Here is a 23,206-nt window from a genome sequence, read left to right on the forward strand (position 1 = left end):
GCTAACTCTTCTTTTTATCCGCGCTTGACCCGGCAAACGCCACTAATCCTGATCGCATTATTCCGTCGCTAATCTCGAAAAAGCCAAGTCTGAAATTATCCGTCGCGTTTCAGATTGGTTCCCGTCGGATATCGCGTATGTCAGTGAAGAAGCGAGCTCGTTGCGCCCGTCTCCGGACCATCCGTGTCGGCCGTAATGAGGCTAGCCCCGGGGCTGTTCACTCGCCGCTCCTGCCCAGGCTGCCTGACCTTGCTCGTTCTGGACTCTGGCGAGCTCTGCCTACGCGCCGGAGGGGATTAGTTTGGCCATCCACGTGTTGGTCGATAATTTCTTCCTTCATCCAACCATCTATTTCTTGGTTGTTGGCGTGTTTCACTCTGTTACGAGGAACCACTCCCTTTCGGGAGGCGACTCGCTTGAAATCACCAAATTTATTTGGTTTTTATTCGCTGTTTGAATTCTTTTCGGTGTCCGTAGCAGTGTTGGAAATAAGCTTTTTAAAAGTACTGGTCAATGTGACCACTATACCCCCTACTAAAAAAATAAATTAACTGGTCATGACCACCCTTTTCTGCCACCCCACCTCTCCCCCTCCCCTTTTATTTTACCGTTGAAAGTTAATTGTTAATAGCGATTAGGAACTATAATGATATTTATATATCGCAAACCAAAGAGCTTTGATATTTATCACATTTCTTAAGGAACTTAAAGAAATATTTCATCATATTCTTGTTCTTCGAATAAAAACAGTTTTACTCCTTTTTGTCATAAAGAAATTGCAATGTCTTCTATGCTTATTTTCTTAAACATATTCTAAATGATTGATCTAGATGTTTCGCATTTAGCTCGATTAATCTGACTGATTGTAGCGGAAGAACGTCAAATTGCATTACTGCCAGATGCCACGAAATACGCTCGATTTAGGAGTCAAAATCCGCAATTTCATTGGCTGTGAGAAACTGATATAGCGCAACGCTTTTATCATTTGCTCTTTTCGTTATAGAATTATACTTTTTATTAAAATTAAACTGGCCATTATGACCAGTGAACCCCCCAAATTCCGTTTAATTTACTGGTCACAGCCCAAAATAAACTGGTCTTTGACCGACGCCACCGCCTTATTTACAACACTGGTCCGTAGAGAAGAGAATCACAAGTGTCCCCCGGTTGTCCTTATTTGAAGTTTATAGTTACGTTTTCACTGCCGAATATTTCGCGAAATTCTTTTCTTCCAGAATCCCAAAACAATATCTTCGACTTTTACAAAGTGGGTAAAAATGTCGACCCACCCTACGAAATTTTAATTGATATGGGGACGAATTTCCTGTCTATTGGTCTTTCATATAAATTAAAATTTTGCTGGATGGGTCGGAATTTTTACGCACCTTTTAATATAGTATTTTTAGTTTGGTTTTATCCATATTTTGCAGGGTTAGCATGGATTTTATTTATTAAAAAAATATTGAGAAATGAATTAGAAATATTAAAAATGTATTTCAAATAAAAAAAGCAGAATATAATAATCTGCATTTTTTATTCCAAAACGAAACTAAAATCAACCTTCACTTTTAGTCGTCTGCTACTTCGTCTCACGAAGTAATGAGGGCTAGATATAAGCAATTGGGGGATCTTAAAAGTCGTTTTTTTCGCGTGAAAATACGCCGCTATGTTAGGGTATAAAAGCGAGTAAATAAGCCTGCTATACCTCACAATGTAAAGGTACTGTCACGCGCGAAAATGTCATTTTGAATTCGGTCAATTTGAGCATTTTCAAAGTAATGAGGGCTAGATATAAGCAATTTGAGCATTTTCGAAGTAATGAGGGCTAGATATAAGCAATTTGAACATTTTATATTAGTGTTTTTAACCATACTGGATTTTTTAATTTTTGAAATAGACGGTTTTTTCCAACTGTGATATTTTGTACATTTGAGTGACCAGTAATTGGGTAAGAGACTGAAAAGTAACGAAACCGCTAACGGTCGATACGTAAGTAATGTAAGTCAAAAGACCGTTACGTAATAAAACCAGAATATCGGTACTTCGCCATTTTGTCTTACATTACTAAGAGACGTTGCTTGTTAATATCCATGGATGTCGGGAGGGGGTGCTTTCCTGGTCATCATTAAGGGGGCAAGTCTGTACTTGCCTCGTCAGGGTTCGTACCCTACCTGGAAAGGTCAGTGAATTTGAAATGTTTCCAAAAGGTCAGGGAATTCTAAAATGTTTCTAAAAGGTAAGGGATTTTAAGTTTCGAAAAGGTCAGGGAAAAGTCAGGGAATTTTAAAATTATTCCAAAATGTCAGGGAATTTTAAAATGACCCCAAAAAAATCAGGCCAATAAATTTTTGATAGAAAATATTTTTCAAGATTTTCACCTCCAAACATTAAATCTATTCTACAAAAATGGCCAGGGAAAATTTGGCAATTTGGTCAGGGAAAACCTGGAAATGTCAGGCAATTCCGGAAATTTTGTACGAACCCTTTCTTTCACGCGGTCACTACTATTCGCGGAGGAACTTGGAAACATTTTAATATTCCCGTGGCTTTCCTCCTTAACGCGGCTCTTTGCGGATCCGCGTTGAGGAGGAAGGGTGATCAAATAGTTCATCAATCATTAGCTTTTATCGGCTTACAGAGGTGGGACCCGAATTGGGTCTCTTTTGCTTTGACGAGCGAGTAAATAAACTAAATTGAATAGTCGTGTAATCTAGAGAGTTTTCTCTTTGGGAAATTACTTTTCGAATTTGCCCCAATGAAAGAGAACACGCTAATTGTGATAAATTTCGCCCGTGACTTCAATTCCGATCAATTGCTTTATATTTAAATTAATCTTAATTCGACTCCTTTCTTTCAACTGTTTTCCACGAGAAGACCCGCCAAGAATGTATATATATTAGCGGAGAATATCTGGCTGCGACTAAAGCCTCTGTTCTTCATGATGTTCGGAAAATATTATCCTCCTACACGGAGCTTCGTAGGACAGTGTTTAAAGAATAAAACTAATTTTTAATTATTTTTTATTTGTATTTATATTAATATAAATATTAATAATATTTATATTACATTATTTTAAAATCGAAATATTAGTTAACCAATATCAATGGTTTAAAGTTGTATACAGGGTGTTTCAAAAGGTTACGCAAATATTCTAAGGAGTTGTAGGGGCTGAGTTGAGAAGTATGCCTGTTTTTCCCCAACAAGCGCAAAACCAAGCAGCAGGGACTGTTTAATATACTTTTTTACGCTGGTTACCTCGATTTGTTTACAAAGTCCTTTTTTACCTATCACACGAACCCAAACCTTAATGTTCGCATTTCCCTGCTGCTTGGTTTAGCGCTTGTTGCAGCCTACTTCCAGGGGCTAGTAGGCCACACTTTGAAGCTTTTTTAACTCATCGTAGAAAAATGGTAAAAAAACAGGCATACTTCTCAACTCACCCCCTACAACTCCTTAACATTTTTGCATAACCTTTTGAAACACCCTATATTTGGCAAATTTTCACAAGTAAAACTTTTCGAAATTTTTAGCTAAGGCTTAAAAAAATCTATTTTTAATGTAATTTAAAATAGTTAATAGTTTTATTTGTGAAAATTGCCAAATAGATATAGGTCAACATAATATTTCGATTTTAAAGTAATGTACTATAAATATTGAGATTTATAATAAGAAATACTTACAAATTAGTTTTATTCTTCAAACACTGTCCTACGATTTAATCACCATGGCCTATGCTTTAGACAAGGCCTGAGCAGTACATTCGACGTTCATGCGCACCTAGTATAGCGGGAATTAACGACGAATTGGAAGGACCGGAAAGTATATTTTTTTTTCCGAGCGTGTACGGGCATTGATTAATTACGTAGGTAGTCTTCCGGGAATAAAGAACGGGCCAGCTCCGTTCACCCGAATCCATTCTTAGTGCCATCTAGGAGCAACAAACACAAGGAGAACGCAACTAGCCTCTAAACACGCTAACGCAGTGTTGTGTACAAATTTCATTGGACGAACCTTTAAGATGAACGTTTTACGGGCGGGGTGGAAGACAATTTCCGAATTTCCCCCTTCCGACGGCAGCTGGCGCTAAAAATGTACGCCAGAAAATGCACGACTTTTGACGGGTTGCGTTCTCCTTGTGTGGGGTGCTGTGTTTGTTGCTCCTAGTTGCCATTAATTACATTTTGGGAATTAAAGGTATCGTTAATTTTAAAAGTCGCGTAAAAAATCCAATTTAAATACGGTTCTGACTGACAGTGATTTGTCAGCCTTCTTAGAAACGTAACTGACGAAAATGATTTTGAGCCCAACTGATCGACAACCTGTTAAGAACGAAAATAGTGAGGATTTAAAAAGCGAGTGCGACGTGTATAAAACGCCCTCTATACCCCACAGGCCGCGTTAACCGTATAAATTTGGATCAATAAATATTCTTCGGAACAGACTCACTCTATTTAAGTAACAAAGGTATTTTTAAACATTTCCCCCGTGATTCCACCCACTTACGAGACACGAGGGAGGTGCGTTCATAGTCCGCTCCTGTTCCTATAGTCTCGCTGTCCGCCGGAACTCAAATGATCACGACTACGCGGGGTAGTACGATGCCTTCGAGGCTCGCCATCATCTCCGCTTGTCGCTTACTATAGTCCGGCTGTTTCGTGTAGATTTATTGACGGCAGATTGGGGTGAAGTCTTAATTTGAATTTGTCATGCTTCCCGTTGCTATTACGTTACTAACTTACAATGCGAAAAAAAAGTTCCAAATATACGCTTAAATGTTGCGCGTATGTATACTTTTACTCGGTACGGCGCTCTCGGGTCTGTTTTCTTTGGAACTACGGGTACTGTTTACCTTCGCCGATCTTACGATTTATATATATATATATATATATATATATATATATATATATATATAATATCCCCGAAAGGTCAAGACCTACATTGCAGCCAGTCCCACGAGTCACGCGCTAAACGTTTCCTCGATTGTTTTAGCGTATTTACACGCCAAGTTTGAAAGAGTTGGGAGTTTTTAATTCTTGATTTTGTAAGTGGTCGAAGAGATTTCTGGGTTCTAGCGTAAAATTATAAATACTTAAGAAAACACCAAGGCATGGTTTGAATTAGCTTGTTATTTTATCCGCGTTGTTGAATTAAGGTACTGAAACATAGAGGTCGGGGATGGTTAACTTTTATTCAATAGATAAAGCTATCAAAATTATTCGTAAAACTTTTTGATCAAGTAATTTATATTTCTGTATTATACGATTAATTGTTTGATAAATTTGTAAAATTAATCGGAAAAACGACGTTTTTTCAATAAAAAGCTCTAATTTTACGAATAATACATGTTTTTTAATCATTTTCCGAAATATTAACTGGTAAATTTCTTTGTTTACATTTTTCCCCCGAACAAAATCAATTTAATCATGGATAATGATTAACCGTCACCGACCTCTACTGAAACATTACTATTAAATCTTTACTAGCCTAGTACAAACGGAAAGGAAGCCATTTTTGGATTACGCATGTACTTTCGCCGTGTAATTCTATTTCCTCTTCCTCTCTCTCTTCGGTGTTAATTCTTCCGGTTTGGTCTACGAAGTATTTCCCATCGCTGTAACTCGAGTTTAGTCGCCGGCCGAAGACGCGAGGATATGTAACTTCAGTTCGTTTTGTAGGTATTGCCACTGATGGCGGAGTAGGTGTGAATTTCGCGTTTCTTCGCGCGCCATCTATCCGTGAAAGTGAGAACTGAGGAACTCCTTTCGGCGCTCTTCAGAGTGGCATGCAGGGCTGGAAGGTGAAGGCGATTATTTCAGGACGTAGTCGAAACGCTACGAACTACGACAATCGTCCCGAAAATTTGCCTTGTTGCACCAATTACAACGAAAATCTGGTGAACGGGCGGGTGAACAACGACGCCGACGTCGAGAACAATAACTCTTGCACTTTACGGCACATGCTCTCTACCGATGCCTTCATGAAAAACGGACTGCTTAAGCCTTGTTCTTGCATCGTTCATTTGGTCCTCCTTCAGGTAATGTTCTCACTTCAATGGGAGTTAGAAAATAAATCGAATAAACGTCTGCTAGCACGAGCTGACCCTTCAGGGGTCGCTATATGCAATAACTGGTGGCTTTAGCGGGGAGTCGGGGTCCGGCTCTTCTAACCCATAATAGCGGTGACGCACTTGGAGATGTTAGCCGCGATCCAATGGTCCTATCCCCACCTCCGATTTCGGTCAGATAGGGGCTGGAATCTGGGTTTCGGGTCAGGCTAACGGAGAGGGGCCAGTGTGTCAGAATTTATAGCCCGGTGTACCTAGTAACAGAGACCATAATACCGGAGGTCTATCATCATAGTGCCCTACGCCAGCGTCCACCTAACCCGTACAGGTGACAAATCCCGCATGGGTAGTAGTACCCTACTACTGTCGCACCTTTGACGCAAGCCCAGCAGAAGGTGCAGCAACCGGTGGACCAATTCCCACTTCGCACGCAGAAGTGGGATTAAGAGTGGATCCTGTAGCAACTCCAGCCGACACCCTACCTACGTAGGTAAAGAGTCAAACCCTTTGGAGAGAGCTCCTAAACGGGAACGACGAACACACAGCCCAAGTAACCTGGCACAGCTGGCACCGGAGATCCCGGTGTGACTCCAAGAGGCCGGGAAACAGGACCGCCGTGCCCTCATACGGAGGCCCGCCGCCCCACAGGCATCCTGTCGCCTCGGCGAATTTGGTTGCGTGCTGTGGGGCGGCGGCTCTCCGTATGAGGCGCTGTTTCTTTGCCTTGTGGGGCCCACCGGTATCTCCGGTGACACCTGTGCCGGGTTACGCTGGGCCGCCGTGTGCCCGTTGTTCCTCTTTAGGCGCCTTTTCTAACGGGCTTTGGCTCTTTACCTACGTAGGTAGGGTGTCGGCTGGAGTTGCTATAGCATCCGCTCTTATTCCCACTGCTGCGTGCGAAGTGAAGGGGTGGTCGTCCCATTGTTGCACCTTCTGCTGGGTTGAGCGGCTCGCGTCGAAGGTGCGACCGTCAGCGGTAGGGTGCGGCCTTGGCTGTTCTGTCACCTGTCCGGGCTGTGGACGCTAGCGTAGGGCATTAAGATGAGGACCTCCGGTGGTGTGTACACCGGGCTACAAATCTGATGCACATGCTAGCACGCGCTACGACGTGTGTGTCACCTCAAGGACAGTAGATACAGGGACGAGAAAGCCGGGGGGAAAAAATTCGATTTATACGTCTTCATATTCACGGGGAGTTAGATGTAAACAAACCACGTCCATTGTTAAGACGTGGTTCACCATGGACAGTATTATTGTAGTTAGTTTTTACCATTTTGATGTTAAATTAAAAATAAAACTACGAGCGTAAATAAAAAAATGCCCATCTGTTTTGAACACTTAGCCTCGTCAAGAACCGCTAAAATTAGGTGACCGCCATTTTTTTTGTTTACAACTAACTCTCCTTGCGTTTAGGTAGTTTTAGGTGATATATGCCAACAGAGGCCGCCAATACACTTTCTCGTCCCTGCAGGGTTGTTTGTTTAAAATCAAGTTGATTTAAATCGCGATTTTAATCAAATGATTTTTTAAAAAAAATCGTTGATTTAAATCTGTTCCTATAAAAGATTGTTTTAAAAGGTATTAACTTTCCATAAATGAGAGATTTACTATTGACTTATTATATTTTAGACCTGTTTTGTCATTATATTACACTATTACCTATCACTACCACGATCCCTTCCCAACCTCATTTTTGGTTTTTACACACAATCCTTAGGGATTTGTGTGTATTACGATCACCTACTGTGTAGCCGCCGCCGCCGCCGCTGCCGTACACACGATTGCTCGCGGTACGTTAGTGGTACAAAGGCGATTGATATCTCAATCGATAGGCACTATTATAGCCTCGACGGGATTTTCGTAATTTTGGGATCGGAGCCCGAGAAGTTGGGAAAATGCCCAATTTACTATTTTTTGTGGTTTCGCTTTGTGTGGTTGATATTTTATTTAAAATTAAGTCCGATAACGTTAAAAAAAATATTTTTGGTAAGGTTAGGATTCAGCGGATATACAACTTCAGTTATATCAGTAAATATTAAATTTAAGTATAGTTTCCTGGTTAATTTACGGGGCCCCAATTTTCGCGGTTTTATATTTTCGCCTAAAAGTCTACATAACGTTCTTTAATTTAAGTCCGATTTTCATGAGAGTTATATTTTTGAATAGCTGTGGTTTCCCTTAACCCTAGATTTGCAATTACGTTGCTTAATTTTAATTCTAAGTGAGGTTTTTTGGACAGCGTATGCGGACCCCCGCAACTTCCGACATGGTAAATCCGCGTGTCTATAGAGTTCTAAACGCCAGTTTCCCTCTCGCATTTTTCAAGGCCGTTCGCGCCGAGCTTTCAACGTGTTCCCAGAAGTAACAATAAGTGTGACCCCCAACGTTTTACGCACGTTTAACGCCCTTTTTACGCACGTCGTACGACAGGAAGTAGGTAAGTAAGATTTGATCAAAAATCACCAGTTTTGTTACTTCTAGGCCTATTCCAGCTTAGGTTGCAGCCGCGTTGGAAAAAGTTAATTTTAAGTGAGTTAATTAGCCATTTCGCGTCATACCTGAATTCTTTACGCGCTGAAGCTATATTCGCATTCCATTGAAAGCCTGCCTGCAATAACAATAACGTATGAACAGGCGCGTAAAAAATAAGTGTGACAATAAATATTTGTTATGCCCAGAAGTTAAGCATAAGTGTGCCACTAAATATTTTTTTGACCAGCTGCCGATTGCTCGCGGTACGTTAGTGGTACAAAGGCGATTGATATCTCAATCGGTAGGCACTATTATAGCCTCGACGGGATTTTCGTAATTTTTGGGGTCGGAGCCCGAGAAGTGGGGCATTTGCCCCCTTTAGTGTTTTTGGTCGATTGTCATATTTGAATTTCGTGCCAATTGATACAGGTGCCATCTAACTCGTTCGCGTTTCGCTACCTTATTTCCAAAACCAGGTAACTCGAAAAACTTGGTTTTTATAAAAATAAATTTAAATGAACGTGTTCGCGTTTCGCCACCTTATTTCCAAAACCAGGTAACTCGAAAAACTTGGACCTAATTTCCAAAACCAGGTAACTCGGAAAACTTGGTTTTTATAAAAATTAATTTAAATGAACGTGTTCGCGTTTCGCCACCTTATTTCCAAAACCAGTTAACTCGAAACGCTTGGTTTTTATACAAATTAATTTAAATGAACGTGTTCGCGTTTCGCCACCTTATTTCCAAAACCAGGTAACTCGAAACGCTTGGTTTTTATACAAATTAATTTAAATGAACGTGTTCACGTTCCGCCACCTTATTTCCAAAACCAGGTAACTCGAATAATTCTTTTCCGATAACATTCCTCTTGGGTTTATTAAGTTAATACATCAGTGGGATTGTGTGTACTCAAATGTCCGTGACATCTTGTTTGAAAATAATGGACTCTCGGAGGCTGAGAAATAAGGAATTGTTTTAAACTGGACCTGTGGCCAGTAGAGCCTAGGTAGTTTAATTAAAAAACTGGCCACTGGCCATTTACCATTTTTAACCTTCAAAATCCGGCTTTCATAATTTATGGTCAAATTATCTACTCTTGACAATATGTGCTAGGGCATAGGCTTATGAGTATTTCAAAATTTTGGAGTGTTAAATAAAGAACTATAAATCTTGAAGGGAAAAACTTTGAATTAATTAAGTTTTCACCATGGCCACTAACACCCCAGGCATTTAATTTTTCTCACACTGTTTAGTTTTACTTCAAGGTTACTCCTGTGATACAAATATACTTATTTCTTGGAATAAATATTTTTTGACATGATAAAACTGTCTACTATTGAATATTATTTATACAAAAATAATAATTATATCAATAAGCTTATATATTGCCTTTAATAAGTTACAAAAACCTAAAAATTAATAAAAAATAAAAAAATCGATTAAAATCAAAAAAATCTGATTAAAATCAAAAAAATCGATGTTTTTGATTTTTTAAAAAAAATAAAAAAAATCAACAACCCTGCGTCCCTGTATCTACTGTCCTTGGTCACCTCTAGCTTCTGTTAAACCTGGTGTCAGAAAGGCGAAATTCGTTGAGACACCTTAAATATGGGAGTGCATACTCCCTTTAATTAAAGGTCAATTTTTAATAACCCGTGTTTAACCAAACGTAAAATTTTTCAATTGTCCAAAATCAGCGGAAAATATTAACTTTTCGTGTTTATTTTGCCGGGTTTTTCCTCACTTGAATCTTTTGTTTATAGATTTTACACGAAACGTCGTATAAAATTGCGCTAGAAGGAATTTTTTAGTAATCAGTATATAATATATCTCTTATAGAGGAAAAGTATTTATCTACTTATCTTTCTAACGTTATTCGCTTGAAACATGTACCTACAAAGGCTCCCGTTTATTAGTGCGGGGCGTAGACCGTCATATATTGATTTTATAATGCTATTTCATCGGGAAAACTTATCAATATTTAAATATCCTTACGCAGTGTAATTTTTACATTTTACATCTTTAAGCGAAGTAATAGACTCGCGTGGTTGCCAAACGTCCGCTCAAACAAGGAAAAGTCGGGGAATTTTAAAATGTGCCTAAAAAGTCGGGGAATTTTAAGATTTTGTAAATAGTCAGGGAAAAGTAGGGGAATTCAATTTTATCTTGACACTTTTTGAAGGTAATTTTACTCTAGTTATCTGATAGATTCTATGATTATTATTTAGTTCCTTTAAAGTTTTGCTATTTTTTTATATACATTTACTTTTATGTTTACTGGCTACTCTCGTAACTCTCCTATTCTAAACAAAAGCAAATTTTCATCTTCCGCGATGCCGGGTTACCCGGTGAAAGTAAATATTACCCGGTGAAAGTAAATATTACCCGGTGAAAGTAAATATTACCCGGTGAAAGTAAATATTACCCGGTGAAAGTAAATATTACCCGGTGAAAGTAAATATTACCCGGTGAAAGTAAATATTACCCGGTGAAAGTAAATATTACCCGGTGAAAGTAAATATTACCCGGTGAAAGTAAATATTACCCGGTGAAAGTAAATATTACCCGGTGAAAGTAAATATTAGGAACCACATAAAATAGAGGATCGCTTTTGAGGGAGGATTCGACGATTGCGCCAATTAAATCTTAATTTTGGCGAAATCTTGTAATGTTCCTTAAAAAGAGTTTTCCCAAAAAAGGGTTCCTCGAAAACTGAACTTATGAGGTGAAACTCCCCTCCCCCCAATGAACATCACTGCCGGGGTTATCTCTTAAGCGCCCCCAAACTTGAACCCCTGGCGACGCCGCTGCACACCCCATGGAATTACGTAAGACAAACAAAAACAGTTACATAAATACTCGCGTTAATAGTGCGAATTCACCCTCCAATATATGACCCCAAAAATTCAGTTGGAAAAAAAATCTGAAAGCTTTCTAAAAAAAGGCGTAACGGGGGGGGGGGGGGGGGGGTACTACACACTTTCTGCAAAGTAAACAAGGCTTAAAAAAATCCGCTTGTAAGATCGTAGAAATTTAAGGCTAGACTAGCATTACATATTCTACCAGGGGGCCAGAAAAGGTGGGCGCGCGGGGGAGTATAAATGCCCTATCATTTATTTTTGGGGGACCTAATCCTCTGTAAAAAAAACACACATAAGTAAAACTTTGACTGATAGTCAATCGATGGATTGCCCGCGGAGGGGGTTTCGCTTCCGTAAGCCGCCGGTAGATAGCGACTCTCTTTTATATTACCCGGGTCTGTCAAATAAGTCAGCGGTACTAAGCGGTGGCTCAGATTGAAATAGAAAATATGTTACAAACGCTCTAAGCGGCTTTGGCAAGGAGGGAGTGCTTTTTTGGCTGCCGAGGATCGCCAGAAATATTTCAATATGGGGAAGAAACGCCTTGATCGGGGTATTGCCGTACTAAGAGACGCGGCGAAAAGCGACTTTCCAGACGCTCTATTTTATTACGTGTCGGCGTGAAACCTTTTCGCGGCCGTGACGTCCTTGTTTTATAGCGTAGTCATTTTTGTTCGAACTTTATTGGATGGTTTATCAATGTTTCTTTTACCGGCGTGTGTCGTTATAAGTCGCGACAGTTCGAATTGAGATCGCCGTAAGTCTGAAAAATGTTTTACTCTTCTCGAGATTTGGAGGAATCGTATTGTAATGAAGTTGAATCTGTATTTCTTTCTGGACGATACGCCCAACCGCGGGTCTTTGTTTAATTTAATAATTAGCGTAGATTTAAAATTGTTTTAATTTTGGCATTGTCGCGAATAACCCGCGCGGTGAATGAAAATCGATGAAAACGCTGGGTCTGCTAGTCCGCTATCAGTTTCAAGAAAGATTCACCATTAGGCAACAACTGCCATTAAAGAGTTTCTTCGTCGACTTTCTCAATTAACGTCGTGTAAAAATTAAATGGCAAACCAATATCGAGGCCGAAGAGAAGCAATTTGCCGCTTATCAATGAAGGAGAGTGTATTCGAAAGGGGAGCTTTTATTCTGTCTAGCTTCGATTTCTAATAACGCCATCTTTGGGCAACTCGCTGATAAGGAGCCCCATTTTTCGCGGCTGCCCGCGTCGACTTTATGACCTTGTTAGTTTCGTATATCATCCGTTCTTTCTCGATAAATATTGTACGGAAAATCGAAGCTTCTACGTGCCGAGGCCCTTACGCTCCCAAAAAAGTCAATTTCCTTTTAAGGTATTCACGCTCGCCGTAGAGCGTTCCATCTACACCGTTATAAAAAGAATATTAAAATAAGTGTACTTTCCGATATGGCGAGGGAAATTACCTCTTAAACAGATCGAAATAAATTTAAAATTCAATTTCGAACAATATGGGAAAATATTAATGAGAAGAATACGTTAATTAAAACTAGAAATTGTAATAAGAAATAAATTAATTTTGCAGCTGCGCCCGCGAATTCGAATCATAATTTTGTCAGAATAGCATGTAAATTTAATATACCTTTTTATTGGCTCGCCACCAATAAACGTGGCGGTAAAACGTATAATTAATTCTACACCCACTTTTTCTGTTACGGCTTCCCACATCGCCTCGCCATATATCGTCAGATAAAACAGTTGTAATCATTCCTAGTAGTTTTTATTAATTCCTTATCTCGCAATATATCAAGATACTCGTTAATTCGACAAAAGTAACACTGCTTGTTGTTTATTACACGCTATCTATACACAACTATCGTTTACATTTTAACATTTTTCTTCAATTGGTCAATTTCCTCCCGCGTTATAGTTAGATTCATTTTTGCCATTATTTGCTGGGCACAATCCTGAAATTGAGAAATATTTTTAAATATAATGTTCATTAGCACTTCGTACGAAAGTTAAACAACTATTTTGAAGCAGTTTTTAATTTACGATGAGAAAAACTGAAAAGGTTTACAGTAATTTCGATTAGATACGCCGCGGCTTGCACAGCATTAAAAGTTTTTAAATGACGGTTGCGGTTTTTCTCATAACCTTCTCCACGGGCCACGCGATGCTTTTTACGCGCAATCCGTAAGGCATTTGTGTGTACTGGGACCACGTACAGTGCAGCCGATGCCGCCGCTGCCGGATTCCGCGTAACTCGTCAACAAATGGATCTAAAAGGGTCGGTGGTATGTCAATCGAAAGCATATGGCATGCATGCACTCGTTAGCCCGTTATACATTTTTGGAATCGGAGAACAAAAAATTAATCATTTTACCATTTTAGTGGTTTTTCGCGATTTTTGCTTTAAAAGTTACATATTTTTTAAATTAAGGGCGAATTAGTTGAATATTATAATTTTTAGTTAGTACTAATCATTTCTGAACTACGTTTTCGGTTGCATTAAGAAAATTTAATTTGAAGGGAAATTTTTGCCCAATTCGCGGGACCCCACAACCCGCGTACGCACTATGGTCATTGAATTGATGCAGGCGCCATCTAACTCGTTCGCGTTTCGCTACCTTATTTCCAAAACCAGGTAACTCGATAAATTAATTTTCGATAAAATTCCTCTTGGGTTTATTAAGTTAATGTACAAGGTGATTGAAAGTTTGTTCAAATTTAAATTTAATATTTAAAATACAGTTATAACATCGGCAGGATTGTGTGTACTTAAATGTCCGTGACATCTTGTTTAGGTTACATCTTTTTTGGGAGTGCGGCTTGCTTCCCGACTGGTTTAATTTTGTGTATATTTTTTAAAGATGCGTCTTATAATACTGTGCAAAGTATCTACAAAAATTACGGTACTCGCGGAACTATGACTGTAACGATTGCAATATGTTAAAGTAACGGACCTAATCAGGGTTTATTCTGTGTTCACGAACCTGGAAAAGTCGGAATTTGAAAATGACCCCAAAAAATCAGGCAAATAAATTTTTGAACGATTTATTAAAAATACGTATCAAAGAGTAACGGTCAAGCTTTAACCAGTTAGATAGCCCTATAGCCCATTAAAAACTAAAATTTATGGCGAAAACCGCATCAAAAAATATTGAGTGGTTAATTTTTAATAAAATAAAGAAATTTCGGGAAATTGAAAAGCGCGCGTGACACCTGGTGAGAAGACGGTGAGACAGAAAAACAACGTAAAAGCGCACGCTGCTGAAGACGCAAAAAAAAATTATTTTGCACGCGCGGCGCGTTCTATATATACGAGACTTAAGCCTAAATTGCGCGATTTTAAAAGTTAGGATAGTTCGCAAATCGCTCGTTAGGGGCGCTGGCGGCAGCCCCAAAGATGGCGGCGAAAATTCAAACCCAAACACCTGGCGTTATTTTTCGTTTCAACTTTTTGGGTCAAAAGCTATTTTTTCAAGACAAAAAAAGGTACGCGTTAGTATATTGAACGTTTTGTTAATCTTTTGATACGGAAATAAGGCCATATTTGGAAAAGCTTGGCCATTCCCCTTTAAATATTTTGTAAAAATTTACCTGAAACCATTCATTTTTGCTACAAAAATGGTCAGGGAAAATTTTGAAAATTGGTCAGGGGAAACCTGGAAATGTCAGGGAATCTCATTCCGGAAATTTTGTACGAACCCTGCTAATAGAATAAGATAAAATCAAAGCGATCGCGTAAACAAACGACAGTAACGCCACTTTTCGAATGAATTTCCCTTATAATAGCTTGATCTGAGAAGTATGAAACAATTAAGACAATTGCCATTGCCGTTAAGAAACACGAAAGTATATCTATACGCCCTCCAAGCGTAACTAATTATAATGTTGATGTATGCTTGTCGCGTTAATTTATCTCGCGAGGAAAGCTAACGCTTGAGAAAAAGAAACAATAGATTAAGAAAACGTTTTCTTATTGCGAGGAGAAACTTACCAAAGCCGCTCTCAGATGTGGCATGTATTTTTTTATATAACCTTTAACTTTTTCTACTAATGTCTATTACGAAATGTAAAAATATACTTATTAGAATTGGTTTTTAATTTATATTTTTGTTACGACTATCTTTACCTTATTGCTAGAAAGTTCTTTGAGTCTCGCTTTTAATTCCTGTTGTAAATAATTGTAATAAAACTCTAATGTAATTTCTATACACTATTTTCGCGTCAGGTGCTCGTAAAGGACCACACCGGCGTTTGAATGCTATCCTTGAATATGATTGGCCGGATCTGCAATCACGGGGTACGGGAGAGGAGGAGCTACTCGGTTTTAAGCCAACTATTTTCAAACGCTGGTGTGGCCCATTAATGCAACTAGGGTTTTACATACATCATCACTTTCGGGCAACGGGCAAATTTTATAAGACAAGAATTCCGCTTTCAACGTTTCCGCTTCGTCTGCCTAAATATGAAGAAATTTTACGCGTCAGTCATGCCATATTATTTAGTTAAAACACGAGAAAAGGTAGAAACGTCCATTGTAAAAAGGGGCAAAAAAGCTAACCCTTAACCAATTTAAATTAATGATAAAACTGACGAAGTACTCGGAGCAACGCGTTTTGAAATTTTTAATTTTTAGGCTTAGATTCTGTTTAGTCGCGAGCCAGATTTCCTCCGCGGTACTGATGAGTTCCAACTAGGGCGAAACCGGTCTACCACTGGAAATTCTGCCTATTTTAATTCCATTTTAATTTGTTTTTGTCTCGAAGATCTATTTGACCGACCGGTCCGAGTTTCGCGTGTTAATTTTATCCTCGGAGACCTATCGGTCCGAGTATTTCGTCAGTTTTATTATTACTTTAAATTTGTGGGGGATTAGATTTTTCGCCCCCTTTTTATTATGTCCGTTTCTGCCTTTTCACTTGTTTTAACTGAATTATAGTCCATAGGTGGTTTTTAATGCTAATGCTCTTTGAAACATGTACCTCGACGATTTTACGAAAGACTGCTCTGAAGAATAAAATAGTGCGTTTCCAAAACTATGATCCTCTAATTTATAAATGAGTGTATATTCCTACGCAGTGTACAGGGCTCCCACCTGGTCCCTAAAATACCTAAAAGCCCCTACTTTTTTTCGAGGTCCCTAAACCACCTTAAAATCGGAATTTGGTTCCTAAATCACCGTATTTATAGTAAATTTGGTGAAAAGTACCATCGGCTTATAATATTGAACCAAAATTGCATCGATTAACGTTTCCTATAATGTACGTTAGGTGGCGCCACGAGCTCGGCTAAATTGAAAAATTCGGTAAAATTAATAATGACTTAAAATAGGTCATTTTTGCAAATTAAAACTAAGTTAGTGATAGAAATATTCTATTTTAAAAGTCATTTTTGTAAAATTTAAAGTTTAAATAAAGGTCTCATTTTTATTTAAATGGTCCCTATTTGGTTCCTACTTTTCGAAATTTGGTTCCTATTTCACCCTATACATGTATCTAGCCTGAAAGATCCCCTATTTCCCTATTGGTTTTTCAGATTTTGGTGTGAGCCCTGAGTGTAATTTTTATATCGTTCGGTGGAAAAATTTGAGCCGTGATGCTGTGTACACACATTCGTGCCCATTGAAAAGTGCTTCGATCTTGCGAAGGAACATGTTTCATTTAATGGCCTAGATACGGATACTTCTCTCGTAAGGAATATATTATACACTTCTGGAAATACTTAATAAAGCTTGTCAAATTTGTATTTTATTTTGTATTATAGAGTTACTTAATTTTGAGTTCTAAATCACGGTAATAGGTGATTATGAAAAATATCGGTGGTCACGTGATTTGGTTAAGTACTACCAAGTTTAAAGTATCAAAATTGGCCCCTTTTTGTAAATTCGTCTGGCTAGTTGGGCAAGGGTTAGCGAGATTTCTATTTCATTGTTCTATCGAAAGGATTTTTCGTTTTTCGTTTTGAGAGAAGTTTGCAAAGTCGTTAAATTAAGGTAATTGATTTATTAAATGAAATATTTTTAAATTCTATCCAAATTCATTTTAATTCATTTTCAGGAATAATGGAAACATGTATGTAAATATAACCTTGTGTTTTCTATTAAAATTGGGCTTGTTTCTTTATCAATACTTGGTCTAGAACTATAAGAAATAAAAAAAATGTAATAAATTTGTTAACTTTATGTATTTTTAATAATTTTAGAAAAATACTAACTTTTCAAACAATCAATCCATGGTTGGTGCTTTTTACTAAACGCGGACGAACGCGGGCCTCGGCAGGTGCAGACGAATTTAAGCAGCCGACGCTTTGTCAAAAAATCCCGTGAGCCTCTGCGCGCAATTCTTTTTCATAATCACCTATTACTTATTTTTTGAATTCTAATGGTCATAACTTAAATTTTGAGTTCTAACGGCCGTTATTTTTTTAGTTCTAACGGTCGTTATTTATTTTTTTTGGGGTTCTAACGGTCATTACTTAATTTTTTTAGTTCTAAATATGTGGTCATTTCCGTGGCCTGTAACGCTTACTTCCGAAAAAATAATCATTCATATTACAGGGTTCATACTGGCTTTTGTCCCATTGGGTCGATTCTCATTCGACCGACATTTTGTTTACTCACAAGTGAAAGCATGAAACCTAACCTAACCTAACCTTGAGAATTTATTTTTATTATTACGCCGGAATTAATACAATTAGAAATTTCATTTAAATCAAGGAATACCTCTGCGTATTGTTCCATACCAGAGTGACTGAGAAAAATCATATCAGCTCGGGCAGGAATCGAACCTACGACCTTTGGGTTACCGTCCCAACGCCACTTGATTTAAATGAAACTTCTAACTAACCTAACCTAACGAAGTAAACAGATTTCAATTTTATATTGCTTTCTTTATTGACCTTTGTATAATATCGAATTTAAAGTTAATTGTTCATTCGGGTATTTTTTTTTACTTCGATTTGGATAGGTAAAAATATTCTATTAACTTTTTCGAATAAATGGGATTCGACCCAATGGGATTACAAAATTAGAATTTGATCAATTGGGAAAGTATATTTTTGGATTCGATACATTGGGAATTCGACCCAATAGGATTCTATCCAACGGGAATATACCTTCATACTGACCTGAAAAACCTGGAAATATCAGGGAATTCGATTGTCGACAGAAAAGTCAGGGAAATATCAGGAAAACTCCAATTTCTTTGTAAAAATCGGGGAAATTTATGAGGGTTCTGAAGGTTTTCGCTAATTAATACAAATATACATCAATAAGTTTCTTCTTTTATATGATAATATTGAACCAATTTAACTTAAATGAGAATCTGTAAATCTTAGTTTTATTTTATCTTGAACCTGGAAAAATCAGGGAAATATCCGTGGGAAAACCTGGATTTATCAGGGAAATCGGTATGAACCCTGTATTAACTAAAATATATTACTCACAGTAACACATCCCTTTCGAACCATACATATTTTGAAATCGTCTACGTAATCTAATAAAAACAAAATGTATAATTATGTACGTTGAAGGAATGCGGAGCTAGTGAAATTACTTAATTTAACTCGTGGAACCTTGAAACATTTAGGTTTTTCTAAAATTAATCTTTCTCGACTAGCTGCAGCCCAATTTAATATTAATTGCTAAATTCGGAATACGTTTCAAGGTCGCACGAGTTGGTCTTCGTGTACGTATTAAATCCGTATGAGAGCGCGCTTTGCATATTTTCCGTTATTAACTGAAATATCATAATGTTTTCCTAAGCAGTAGCTAAAAATAAAATTTAATTATCCTTTTTGGACAACAGATGGCGGTTGCACCCTTCGTAATTTTCTTAGCTACACAATTAGAAATTTAGCTGTGAAAATCCAAACCGTTTATTTTGTCGGATAAAGGCAATTCCGTGATACACAAAACTACATTCTAGACTGCTCTTCCTATAATTTCTATAAATTCCTATAATTTCAATATGCTCCTATAATTTCCTATTTTCTCAAAATTGTTCCTATAAATTCCAATTTTTTTCCAGAAATTCAAATAAGTTTAAAAATAATGTATTAGAAAACAGCCTTAACGTTGGGAAAAATTTGCCTTCTAAATAGAGCTTAGCTCTGGCTTAGTTCCGGTGTTCCCGAAAACATCAACTATAAATTCCTATAATTTCAATATACTCCTATAATTTCCTATAATTTCAATATACTCCTATAATTTCCTATAATTTCAATATACTCCTATAATTTCAATATACTCCTATAATTTCAATATACTCCTATAATTTCAATATACTCCTATAATTTCAATATACTCCTATAATTTCCTATAATTTCAATATACTCCTATAATTTCAATATACTCCTATAATTTCCTATTTTTTCAAAATTGTTCGTATAAATTCCTATTTTTAGCTAAAATGTTCCTATAAATTCCTATTTTTAGCTGAAATGTTCCAATAAATTCCTATATTTTCTATGAAATTTCCTATAATTCCTATATTTTCTATGAAGTTTCCTATAATTCCTATAATATTTTTAAAAAAAAATCGCTAGGAGCCCTGCTCTTATAATTTCTTGCATTTGGGTTCAGATCGGAGTCGTTAACTGAAAAATAATCGACTTAAAATTAATATCTTACTGCATAGACTCCGTATATAGGGATAAAATCTTTTGGGAATATCGTCCACAATCCCCGCTTCGTTGATGCTCACGAAGAGCAGACAAAAGAGCGATAAACCTATCAATGTCTTCCACATATCGAAATACGTTTTTCATTAACATTGTAAATCATTTTATTTGGACTTGATCGTGACGGGAATAACATTCCGAATTTAATTATTCTTTAAACTACCTGACTATCTTCCACGATTCGCCAGCTTAACCTCTCGACAATTATTATTTTATGGATTAGTTGATTTAGCTGGCTAAAATATCCGCTATTGTTTCGACTTTTTTTATTCCATTACTAATATAGGAATTTAATTAGTTGAACACGCAATGCGTATAGAACGATATTTATTAAATTATTGCTGAATTTCTTCTCTGATGACTAAGCGACGAAAATGACGATACGGTATTGAAATAGCTGCTGGATCCATACTAGTAATATAATTTAGTTGATCTTACTCGTTATCCTAAATAATTTAGGTATACTATTAGGTTACATCATGAATGAATATTAATTTAATTATCTCGCCAACTACGACTTGCATGGACCAAAAATCTCCCTCCAAAATGGTGATCTTGAACGCCAAAATGTTTATATTGAAAATAATATTTAAATAATAATATTATACGATTTTTGTATATTTAATATACAAAAATCGTATAATTAAAAATAACTACAATAAACAGGGCTATTTTGATTTGGACCTCGCAAATACCGATCTTTTGACTTGAACATTTGGGCACACCAGCTTTAGTCGAAGGACGCTACCATTTGACCTAGAACAATCGGAGGCAAGCAAAAAAATATTCGATAGAGTTAAGGAGGCAGTAAATTTCAGACTTTGTAGAAATCTAATCCCCCCCCTCCCCAGAATATAATCCGCTGCCATTTTGAATTATGCTCTTTTACGAATTTACGGCGGTACTGCCAGAACAAACCAGTGAATCATGATTATTATAAATACATTTACGTAACGGTCAATATATTGAACCTCAAATTTCGCCATTTGTTTAAAACGTTACAAATAAAAAAAATATTTTATGTTTGGTACTTTTTCGACTTATATCGTTATTTTGCCCTTGGATAAACAATAATTAAATTTTTTTTGATAGGTTAAATTAATTATAATATTTTAATTTTCATAACCACAATTAGTTTTAATGGAATATATTTTATTCAGTAGCGTTATTCGAGACCGAAACGAGTCTAGGTGGCGCCACGCTCTTCGGAAGTCTCGAGTTAGCGCCTATGATCCAGCGTCTGCTACTTTCAAATTAGATACAAATTCCTTAATCTGTTAATAGTAATTGTTCCGTTTTACCCCGGAGGAAACGAAAACTTAATATTAAACTTTTAAAGTTTGTATTTGATTAACACGCTAATTCCTTCTGCTAATGAACTACCTATTTAGTTTTCGGCCGCGAATAGTTTTACCACGGCCAACTTTGATCACGCGCTGCTCGCGCTACAGCGGCCAACACATTCGTCGAAATTCCGCGAGCAAGGATTTTCCCCCTATAAACTGTACTATAACGTGTAGGAGCTCAGCGCCATGCTCGGTTGTTATATTGACTTCAATTTAAAAACTATACTAAACATAATAATCCGCTAGGGGCGCTGACGTCATGCACATCTTTTGCTCATAGGTTAACACAGAAACGCCAACGAATGAGATGGCCGCTATAGTGCGAGAGATCGAAGTTGGCCGTGGTTTTACAAGCCTAATATTTCCGAAAGGACGCAAAAATCTGGAAGAAAATATCGCATTTTGGCAACACTGATTTAAGACGTTGACGCGGACGTTTCGAAGCGATCGCTCCGAAATAGTTGGAGAAAAGCTTGCGTGTATCAGTTACGTATTTTATTTTTTGAATAAACCATTTTCAACATGAATCAAAAGCGCCCAAATGATGATTTTCCCGAAAAGATGGACTATGGACGAAAGATCGCTAAGCCTAATTCCAATTCGCGTCAATCCGGCGGTGGCGGCCTAGGGCAGGACGCAAAAACAGAAGGCGAGCCGGAATCCGCTGCAATATATTTCACCAGGAAAATTCAAGCACTTCAGGACGAAATGAGTCGCAAACGTCAAAGTGATTACAAAATGTTAGCGAATTTGAAAGTCGAAATGGAAAAATTCATCGAAGCCAGTCTCACCAAGCTGGACGAAGTTGTCGAAACCTTTTATCAGGATACTGATAGGCTCTTTTGGGAGAACATGGAACGACTTCGTAATACTGTTAATGAGGTTTCCTCTATGGAACAAGACCTTGAGGATTTCAAAAGAGAATGTTCAACCATTTTTGATAACTAAGACGACTTATTTATCAACAATACATGTATATTATGTATATTAACCAATAACTTTGAAAGAGTAAAAGTTTCATTTGTTCGAATTTTCTTCACTCTATTATTTCAAACTTAGGTGAAAAAGCTAAATCGTCAAACATAAGTAACATAATACAATAAGTAACATTATTATAATAAGTATGACACTTCTAATTGCTTTAATGCTAATTTTCTAACCGAACCTTATTCGGCACTGATACTCTCTTCAAGCTGCGACTTACCGTTTCGGATGACTACTTTTTGATAAAATTGCTGAAATGAACGACTACGTTTTAGTCGGAGTTCCTTTTTAACAAGTGGTCGTGTCTTTAAGAGGCCCTTCCAAATTTGATAACGGGATAAATTCAGACGCGGTCTCTCGCCCTTAAGACGTAAAAAGCAAACAAGCGCTGTGTATTTCTTCTGCTCCGAAGGGTCTCGAACGGAAATTAACTTTCAAATGAAACTCTTCTTTTTATGTTTATTTTTATAGTGACTTATGCTGCGAGCTTGAAAATGTCGCCTTTACTTCTATTAGTAGAAGTAAAGGTCTTGCATAGAGCCCCATGTTTACGGTATTGTCCATGCGAGAAGAAAATGAATTTACGACGATAGGGCAGTAGCGACATCTTCTTTTTAAAAATATTCTCTTACTTGGTAGAGCAGCCACGCTCGGATTGATAAATGCCACACAAAACGCGTCTATATCTCAAATTTTAAAAATAAATACCTTCAGAAACACATCTCTTATTCCTAATAGCCAGATTTAGGTTCTGATGAATCATTTTGCAAAAATAATTCTTAATTTTTAAGTTTTAAAGCGATAAAATTGTAAA

The 23,206-nt window shown here is 37.4% G+C and overlaps 2 protein-coding genes and 1 long non-coding RNA gene across 6 annotated transcripts in view; 2 read left to right on the forward strand and 1 right to left on the reverse strand.

The window, feature by feature from the left end:
* Positions 1-23,206, forward strand: part of Liprin-alpha (PTPRF interacting protein alpha) — an 86,882-nt gene that overhangs the window by 45,827 nt on the left and 17,849 nt on the right. The window contains exon 2 of one of the 3 annotated variants that reach the window (XM_090172686.1): positions 5,484-6,034. The exons of the other annotated variants lie outside the window; for them this stretch is intronic. Within the exon in view, the coding sequence (XP_090028812.1) occupies positions 5,783-6,034 (252 nt within the window). The 5' untranslated portion in view covers positions 5,484-5,782. The remainder of the gene's footprint in view (positions 1-5,483; positions 6,035-23,206) is intronic. 3 annotated transcript variants of the gene reach the window in all.
* Positions 13,220-20,079, reverse strand: LOC149948040 (uncharacterized). Its single transcript, XR_016480576.1, has 6 exons — positions 20,013-20,079; positions 18,827-18,876; positions 15,771-15,842; positions 15,513-15,551; positions 15,378-15,440; positions 13,220-13,341 (listed from the first exon to the last, which is right to left on the reverse strand). It is a non-coding gene; the product is annotated as an uncharacterized LOC149948040 (long non-coding RNA).
* On the forward strand, positions 20,388-22,413 carry LOC149948041 (uncharacterized). Of its 2 annotated transcripts, XM_090173014.1 has the most exons (3): positions 20,388-20,476; positions 21,780-21,893; positions 21,970-22,413. In XM_090173014.1, exon 3 carries the CDS (start codon positions 21,970-21,972, stop codon positions 22,354-22,356), a length of 387 nt encoding a protein of 128 aa, XP_090029140.1. In that variant the 5' UTR covers positions 20,388-20,476; positions 21,780-21,893; the 3' UTR covers positions 22,357-22,413. The 2 variants fall into 2 exon arrangements, with proteins under 2 accessions (XP_090029140.1, XP_090029139.1); XM_090173013.1 differs by having other exon boundaries at positions 21,780-22,413.

Source organism: Leiobunum rupestre, chromosome 4 (assembly GCF_980474605.1).
Source record: "Leiobunum rupestre chromosome 4, qqLeiRupe1.1.hap1, whole genome shotgun sequence".
In the NCBI taxonomy this organism is placed as follows: domain Eukaryota; kingdom Metazoa; phylum Arthropoda; class Arachnida; order Opiliones; family Sclerosomatidae; genus Leiobunum; species Leiobunum rupestre.